We start from the raw sequence: 9,779 nt of genomic DNA, 5'->3' as shown, positions 1-9,779 counted from the left end.
TTAGACCTCCTCGCTCAGCAATGCATGCCTGAATATGCCTAGACACACTACCCATCAAAGTTTGTAGGTAATCGTGTGACAGGGTATCCCAATATTGGACCACCTCGGCCTTCATATCTTCAATATTTCTCAGTCCCTTTTGGTTTATTCTGTCCTTCATGACTCCCCACACATTCTCAATTGGGTTTAGGTCTGGGCTGTAACTGGGCCAGTCTAAAACTTGAACATTTTCGCCCGACAATCACTGTTTTGTGTAGTGCGCAGTGTGTTTTGGGTCATTATCATGCTGGAAAATCCAATCATCTTCATACAATGTTTGTGCTGTCGGAAGAAGGTGACCATTTAGAATGTCAACGTATCTTTCTTTTGTCAAGTTTCCCGTGAAAACACACAATGGCGTCACTCCGCGAGCCAATATGCCACCCCACATGTGAAACTTCGGGCTATGTTTTGGTCGCTGGTAGATAGGTTTGACAGTATCTTTGGTCCAAATTTTCACACAATTAGGGAAAAGCCAAACAGAACTTTCATCCGAAAAGAAAACATTATCCCAATCTTGATTTTCATGAGCCCGACACCAGTTTAAACGTTTTTCCTTTTGTGCATCTTTCATCAACAGCGAGGGAATTCCACATTTTTTCACCCAATTAGGTCTCTGTAATTCCTGCCTAACTGTTTCATTGCATACCTGAGGACTTCCTCTGCTAATCATTTAATTTCTGATGTTCTCAACACTTTGCCTACAATTTGCCCCTACTCACAATCTGCCCAAGTCTGATAGTCCAATCCACAACACTGAATTTCCTAGGCCGACCTGCCCCTGCTTTGTGCTCTATCCCGGTTCCTGTTTGAATATTCTTCAAAGTTCTGTATACTGTAGACAGAGGAATACCATGTCTACAAGCTAACACTTTAGCATAAGCCTCACCCCTTTCAAAATCATCTAGAATGAGCTTTCTTTTCTCTCTTGCTGTAAATTCTGCCATGTCAACACAGGAAGCCGTCTGCTCAGACAAGGGAGATAACTCTTGACGTAATGAGCTGCCTTCTAAGCCTTCAAGAGTTGTCTCCCTTATTTAGTATGCTTAGTGCATAGTGAAAGCCCTTTTTCCAATCTTCGCATCATTAGAAAAAAAACAAAGATTTTCTCAATAATTTCTGGGAACACTGTATTAGTAGTTTAGTGGTCAAAGCAGAAGCTCAAGCCAAAGACTCAGGATTGTTTGTGTGTATAGCATGTATTATTTTGTTGTTTAATGCAGCAATCAGCAGTGTTTCAGTCTTATGGTAGCAGTCTGTACATGATCAAGTCTAGACAAGACAATCCAATGATCAACTGCAAGAGAATCTTGATCTACACAGGAGTTAAAAAATCCCATCGCCCGACAAGTCAATTTTGATTGATTGATTGATTGATTGATTTCATATCTTTTTGTCAGGCAGTGAACTTGTTCGCTGATATTTAAAAGATATGATTTTCAAAATGTTTCAGCATTTGATGGAAACAAACTATAATTGATTGGGTTTGAAATATATTTCTGAATCTGACAATATTAATGTCAGTAACTAGCTAGAAACTGATTATTTTGGACTGTCATCATATAGCTGGAATATTGCTGAGTGCGGTGTAAAAGGCTACCTAAAGAAAGGCATTGCCCCAATTCATCAACAGAGGTGTAAACATTGTCATAACTAAATACGTACCTATTGAGGTTATTTACTAGACTGCCATCACATAGCTGGAATAAAAGTGGTGTAAAAGTAAACTCACACTCACACTCACTCTCACTCTCACTCTCACTCTCACTCTCACTCTCACTCTCACTCTCACACTCACTCTCACACTCACACTCACTCTCACACTCACCATTCTAACTTGTAGTTTCAGGAACATTATTCCAAGTTCTTTGGTATTTCTTTGTGTTCTCATTGCTTAGACCATTATGTGATGTTGCTGTGATGCTGCTGGAATATTGCTGGAATATTGCTAAAAGTGACAATCCATGCTCACTAAATTATCCATCTGCCCACAGGCAAACTGTAGTGCAAACAGGGTTGCACAGCAAAGAGAAAAAGACCAGCTCTTGCCTAGGAACACTGGTCATTTTCTCTTTGTTGTGCAACCCTGTTTGCGCTACAGTTTGTCTGTGACCTGCCAATCCACCCATCTACCCTTTAAGGTCTACAACAGATCAACTCACAACAAATAGCACCATACACAAGCAAAGGTATTTATTCAGATGAACAACAAACATGAAAACAACAAACGGAATAACCATGAAAATCGTGAAGACAACACTTCTCAAAAATAACAAACCCTTTAAATACTTGTAATGCTGTCAGGCAGTCAGGTTAATGAAAAGTAATACTGAACCCATACAACATACTGGCCGACATACTGGTCATGACTCTTTCGCTGAGATTTATTTTTATTAAAATTGAAATAACTTTGTCAAAAAACACTTTCATTCTTAAAAAAGGTTCACTGTCTTTTCACATCCTGTAATATGCAGCAATTTCTATAGATGATTTTGATAAAGTTTAATGACTAATCACAGGTTTTCCAGATTTGCCATATCACATGCACATACCTGCAGAGGCACAATACATACTGAGGGAAATAAATAAGGGAACATCACTTCACAACAGTTTTCCTTTATTAATTCTAAGATTTCCTCAGTAGCGCTATTCAAAGCCGGTGATAAAAACTGGATACAATCAGATTCCCCCCAATAGCAGTATTCAAATAGCTGGTGATGAAAACTGGATAATATATAATAAGAAACAATTGAAATTTCCAGGGTTCCTTTATTTGTTTCTGTCAGTATATATAAAAATCATGAATAATGCACAAGGGATTTTTTAAACATTCTAAGGAAGAGGAAAAGGACCCACAGTATTTCTTACACTAGTGATGCATTATGTAAGCTACACTTATACTTTTGATTCATCTTCATCGGTACATACAATTCTCAGTCACATAATGCACATAAAGGGGGCAGTGCGGTTGCCTAGTGGTTAAAGCGTTTGCTTGTGAGGCAGAAGACCTGGATTCAATTCCCACATGGGTACAATGTGTGAAACCCATTTCTGGTATTCCCTGCCATGATACTGGTGGGATGTTGCTAAAAGCGACGTAAAACCATGTCATTCACTAATGCCCTGTGGGCGGTGGTGTAGCCTAGTGGTTAAAGCGTTCGCTCGTCACGCCGAAGACCCGGGTTCGATTCCCCACATGGGTACAATGTGTGAGGCCCATTTTCTGGTGTCCCCCGCCGTGATATCGCTGGAATATTGCTAAAAGCGGCGTAAAACCAAACTCACTCACTCACTCACTCACTAATGCCCTGTAGGCTGTATATTAACATTGGCACTTTTTAAATGAGCAAATATTCAGCAATATATACATCTACGTATTAAAGGTAACTTTACTGAGAGGGAAAGTGATCACTTAGTCAAACATGAGATGAAAATGTTAAATAACAAACTTAAAGATTCTTTCATTTATCTTAAGACCATTTGTTCACTTCCAGAAACACATTTTCTTTGTTATCAATGTGAGTTTGGTTTCAACTGTTAAAGTGATACAGGTTTCAAGCAGGCTGAGCTGTGTATTGGTAAAACAATTTTCTCGCAACATATTTAGGTACAGGTATGTTTATTGAAATATATTTGGAACTAAAGTATTTGACAATGATTGATAATGATTGGAGTAAGGGAAATATTACACAAAATGGTTGCTGACTGCCAGGTTGTTGGCATGGATACAGGGGAGGTAACCACATGCAAGTTTAATAATCATTTCCACATTTTCGCCATTTTGTCCATCAATTTCCAAGAGAAACGTCATTTGAGAATGTGTTGTAGTGTAGACTTTAGGCTTAAAGATACAGATTTAATGTTTTATTTTATTAATCAAACAGACAATGACATTTTTCGTATCATTTGAAAAAACGATATATTGATAATGCCTCTCAGAACTACAAGTGAGAGGCAACAGTAATCAACACTCACCTATTTTGTTGGCATTTATCAAGTTAACACAGAAAAGTATCTTATTAATTCTTTGTCAAGTGTAGGTTAATGCCTAAATTATAGATTGTCTGATTCCATGAAGATATGTGGATCTGTTGGAGTGCTAATCACTGAGCATGTATGCAAGCTGTTACTGTAGCATATTTGATGATCCGTTGTCACTAATCTCAATTTTGCTGTGATAAATTACTAATCCCAATCGTCTCTGAAACTGTGTATCTGAAACATCATGAAAACTTACGAAATTTCTTCCACACAGACATGACCATAACATGAAATCCAGTTAATTACATTACAACCCAGTCACATTATCATTCAAATGAAACAATAGAACACATTTATATAGAGACTCTAACCGATGTGTCTTTTGGCACTGAACATATAAACAAATGTTCATAAATGTTGAAGTCTCACAGTAGTCTTTTGTTGGTAATTTTATACTGCCCTCATACAAAAGAGCAGTGTGCTAGTCATATCATGCTTTTTCAGCTATCCTTAGTTGGATGTTTATCTAAAAAGACTTGGACAGTTTTATACTGTTCTCAAACAAAAGAGTAGTGTCCAATCTTAACCCGTTACATTTTCAGTAACAATATTAATCTTTGGTGAGATGTTTATTCGTTTAGATATGTGAATAGCACTGCACTCCAAATGATACCATGGTGAAATATTGGTTTGCTGTATTATGATGAAATATACACAAAATGATAATAACATGAAAAAAGATGTAACCTCAACAAGACATGAATGCTTGCATTATACACCAAAGGGTGTTCATGTTATTAATACTGGGGCTGGTAATATAGATCTTAATAAATACTGGTCCTCTTTATTCGTTGGTTTCAGATTGATTTTAGACTTGCTATGCACATGCACAGAGCATGTAAAAATATCTACTGGCAGACTTCCACTTTGGTCATATGTTTACCGATAGTATAAAAACTATTATTCTACAATTATTTAATTTTCAGTGTATTTACACTATCGGTAAAGCATACGACCACACTGGAAGTCTGCCAGTAGATGTTTCTACAAGCTCCTTACATGCGCACAGTGAGTCTTGAAACCAACAAATAATCTTGATGCATACCCTTTGCCTGTTATGTCTTCAGGGGCAGTGAGATATTTTAGTAGTAAAAGTGTTCACTCATTACACCAAAGACACTGGCTCTATTACCATTTCCACTCTAATATCTTTATAATCTGTATGCATATCAGTGTCATGTATATAGACTGTCATCCATCATGTTAAACAATGTCATCAATTTAAAACAACTTTCACCTGTCCTTAATTATTATTGAGATCTTCCTCACTCTGGTTAATTTTCCACCCTGACAGGGCCTCATATGGTTCCCCCTTAGCTCCCTCCATCTCTCCATCACTCTCCTCACTTGCTCCATCCAAGGCACGCTGTAGTTTTATGTAAGGTGAAGGTTCAGGCAAATCCTCGTCAGAAACTCGGGTGACTGATCCTCCAACAAGAATGTACTCCAATCCCTGAAACATACAACCAAAAACAGTCACTCATCAACTAAACTGAACAACCAAAAACAGTCACTCATCAACTAAACTGAACAACCAAATACAGTCACTCATCTCAACTAAACTGAACAACCAAAAACAGTCACTCATCAGATGAAACATAACATATGTTGTCACACATCCACTGAAATGTACACACAAAGTTGTCACTCATTAGCTGAAATGTACACGCAAATAAGTTACTAAAGCTGAAATGCGCAAAGCTGTCACTCATCAGCTGAAACATGCAACCATGCAAGTTGTCTCCCATCAGCTGAAATCTACAACCAAAGTTGCTTTTCTGAAAGTGTTGAACATGTTGAAATGTTTCATTTCTTGCACATTTACAGATAGGTGATAGAGGACACACTGAGACAGTTGAAGAAACTATCTTAAATGATTCATTTTGCGACAGTGTAGTCAAAGTAAATATTTTAGGTTTGTCGTATCACATAAAAAAGACATACCTTCCAGTGACTTGGCTTCACATACAACTCATTGTCTCTCAAATCTAGCTTGGTAAGATCTGACAGAGAAAGAATGGTGTCATCCGAAACAGATTTGATTCGATTTCCTTTCATGTGTAGACTAGCAAGAACTGACAGCTTTAGCACACACTCTGGGATACCATCAAACTTGTTATTGTTCAAGTCTAAGTGAGACAACATTGTCAACTCTTCCATCCCATTTGGAAGATCCCGAAGATGATTCTCAGCCACGCACAACCAAACAAGTTTCTTCAAGTTTGTTATTTCTGCAGGTAGACTAGACAAATTATTGCCTCTCATGCTAAACTTTTCCAGTTGTTTTAATTTTCCAATTTCTGGCGGCAAATTGATGAGCTGACATTCTACCACCCACAGCTGGGTGAGAGACGACAAGTGTCCAATGTCTGACGGGAGAGCACCTAGAGGATTGAAACAGACACTGAGATACTGCAGGTTTGTCAAGTTGCCAATTCCAGTTGGCAGCATCGTGAGGTTATTGTTGTCCAAGACAAGTTCTACAAGTCGAACCAACGCTGTGATTTCTGAAGGAGGCATCAGGAGTTTGTTGTCATTGAGTGACAGTTTCTGGACATTCACTAGTTTTTTTATGCTACTTGATACAACTGTCAGACCACGATGACTGAGATTGACAATTCTGTCCCCTCGTCTCACAGCCATGTCAATTATCTTTTCTATTTCTACAAGATCCATACTGAGATGGTTAAGTGAGTTTCTTCAGATTATGTGACTTGGACATTTTTGCACAGAGAAGAGACATTCTGAAAGAAAAATCATTTCATTTAATGTGAAGGCATATGTATTACCCAACTATCAAATCAAGTTGGTTTCATTAGTATCAAGTTATGAGTTTGAAATATGTTCATCTTTAATATATGTTCTTAAAATTCAGGATTAAAGTCATTACATTGTTAAACCATGGTACACTTTCCTTTCACCTAATACCTATAAGCTGTGTGTCTTGGTGCTGGAAGATAGTCTAGTGGTTAAAATATGTGCTCCTCTGCCAAAGACCCTGGGTCCCTATTCTCGAAAGGATCCTAGCCCTAAGATATCCTAACTTTGATCCTAGAGTCTAGGATAGGTGTCCTACCTTATTCTCGGATGTCCTAACTCCTGTCCTAACTAGGTAGGATCTGTCTTAGCTGGGACATTTTCGAGAATAGGAACCCAGGATTAATTCCTCACATGGGTACAATAACCTACTTCTGGTGACCCAGGATACTGCTAGAATATTTCAAAAAGTGCTGTTAAACATACCTCACTCTTTGATGTTCTGAGATTGCAGCATTTGGGATACTAAGAATATCTACTGTGTTTTTATCGGTTATTACATGAATAATTGTAAATCTGTCTCTAACTCACTGCCGTGCTTCATAAAACTCTATCTGACAAACAATCCATCATTTCTGTATTTACAACGTTTGTGCAGTGTAACCCACCTTGCTCTGCTGTCAAAAAATGTATGATGCCGCAAAACACAATTTTACAATACTAACACAGCACCACACATAAACATGACTAATTGTTAATGAAAGGTGGTCTGAAGCTCTAAATGTCCACAAAAATTGACACCACTTGCGTTTGGAGTGATAAACGTGATAAAACATAAAGTGTTACTGATTACCAAACCAATTTCTTCCGATGAAAAAGTGCACTGACAACGTGATTGGTTGAACATTTAAACAAATATTGTTGGATTATTGATTTTCGACGGCATTGTTTACACTTGCAACATCGACTTGAAGGAGTTAATGAACTGTTTGACCATTGGTTGTGCATTAATTGAGAAAACAACGGTTGTCAGTAAGCATCAGAAACCTATAACACGAGGACAGTGATTGTAACGTTGGTAACTGCAAATTTCTTACGAAAGAACTCATCAAGTTGTGGCAAAATTAACACCAATAATCATCACAAAGCTTAGTTCAGAAATCCCACTGACTGCACTCTGAATTACGATGTTGTTGTATTCTGGTCAACTCGTGTTTTCACTCAGAAATGTCTGATACAGACAAGTTTTTGCAATCTGTGGCTGACTTTGAGCAACTTCGAATTTATTCGTTTGTAATCCAGGTTTAGTTAACATTAATGGAAAAGAAAGAACACTTCAAAATTAGTCTGCTGCATGTACATCTATATTAGAACAATATCAAGTCAGAAATATCTGTATCTGTATAAAATATACACCGCTAAATCTTACCATAGAAAAAGAGATATCCATCGTCTATCGCTAGTAAGCGTCATTAGCAGCGGAAGTGAAAGAAAGAGTTATCTGCCCCCACTAAAATACGGACAGTGGAATCTGTAAGTCCCAGACGTGCGTGTGCTTGCGTGAGTGCTTTTTGTGAGCGTGTGTGCGTACGTGCTCTCTTGTACTAGTACCGTAAAGTAACATTACACAAGAGCAAAGTTTTATAAAAAATATTTATGTTTATGTATTACTATAGTTTTTACACAGCCATATAACAAACATGTACCTGAAAGTCCAAAGACCGAGGTTCTTTAGGACGAAGAAGCTCCCTCGTTCTATTGGCCATCCTCACTAAAGTTGCTTGGCTCTGACAACCACCAGGCTTGTCCGGATCGACGTGGTTTTGCTGAGCCTCCTCAACAATGCTGGCTCCCGACATATAGATATTGTTGACGGCTTTTTCCTTCACCTGCAGAATATAACAACTGCACAATGACACAACCGTTAATACCGTTAAATCACAATTTCGGATTAATTACACTGGTAACAAGTCCGGACAATCATTAAACAAACACGATAATTACCTCCACTCTCACTCTGATCGCTGTCAACTGACCAGGTTGGGGTGGGTGACAATCAGGACGGTGTTTTCCCTCTTCAAACGAATCTCCGAACTGGATTACCGAGGCAGGACACGTTGTTGTTTTGTTTCTCACACTGCAACGCCAGTACGTTCGGTTGGTCGTTGATTTCTGTAACAAAAAATATCATATTATTTCAAAGTTATTTTAAATATTAATAATCAACTATTACATTTGCATTTGCATACACATGTATTTCGGGAGATGTGTCTGTACTTACCCGAATGACATATGTGAATCCACACGAATCCACAAGCTTCTTTTTTCCTTTCTGGGAGCCAGTGTCCACGACTGTAAAGACGTTCTCTGGAATATCAGCTGTAGGGGGATCGAGGATGGTGGTTTCAATCGAAGTTCGTTCACGGTCATCATGGTCGTCTGGAGGTGGCAGTGACGCTGATGATATATTAATGTCAGATATATCAGGAGCCCTTACATCAGCGTCCAGATCCATAGCTTCTTCTTCTGGGGGATTCGACTCGGCAGTTGATTCCAGACTTAGATGGCAGTTGTCCAGCATGTTGTCAAAGGAATTCCCTTCACACCGAACACATACAAAGGGGAAATCTTCTTCATTTGCGCATATCTCACGGTAGCGTGATACAGATATACCGGTGCCACAAACTCTGTGAGTCCATAACTCACACTGGTCGCAAGACACAGCATGTTGATTTCTTCGGACAGTCTTATCGCATACAACACAGTGGTGAGACATTGTGATGAATGATGTGTATCGGGTACATGTCTGTGCGTTAAATACAGTTTGAAGGGTGCGATGTTTTAACTTTCCAAACATTGTCGGCAGAGTAGACGCATTTATTATCTAAACATACTACACGCAGCTTGGGTATGAGAAGCACTTTCCAATCATTGTCGGCAGA

General features: G+C 38.5%; 1 protein-coding gene across 1 annotated transcript; it reads right to left on the bottom strand.

Moving 5' to 3' along the window:
- Window positions 1–5,323: 5,323 nt before the first annotated feature.
- Window positions 5,324–6,756, bottom strand: LOC137266413 (leucine-rich repeat protein SHOC-2-like). The gene is made up of 2 exons (XM_067801907.1): window positions 6,025–6,756; window positions 5,324–5,533 (listed from the first exon to the last, which is right to left on the bottom strand). Exons 1-2 carry the CDS (start codon window positions 6,754–6,756, stop codon window positions 5,324–5,326), a joined length of 942 nt encoding a protein of 313 aa, XP_067658008.1.
- Between the last annotated feature and the right edge of the window lie 3,023 nt (window positions 6,757–9,779).

The sequence above is a fragment of the Haliotis asinina genome, chromosome 15 (assembly GCF_037392515.1).
Source record: "Haliotis asinina isolate JCU_RB_2024 chromosome 15, JCU_Hal_asi_v2, whole genome shotgun sequence".
Classification (NCBI taxonomy): Eukaryota; Metazoa; Mollusca; class Gastropoda; order Lepetellida; family Haliotidae; genus Haliotis; species Haliotis asinina.
The sequence above is the reverse complement of the archived record's forward strand: the minus strand, read 5'-3'. Positions and strand labels throughout refer to the sequence as shown.

Coding starts and splice junctions, on each gene's coding strand:
- LOC137266413 (XM_067801907.1), bottom strand. CDS start 6,756: ATGGATCTTGTAGAAATAGAAAAGATAATTGACATGGCTGTGAGACGA. Junction 5,534..6,024: donor TGAAGCCAAGTCACTGGAAG/GTATGTCTTTTT, acceptor TGTATGTTTCAG/GGATTGGAGTACATTCTTGT.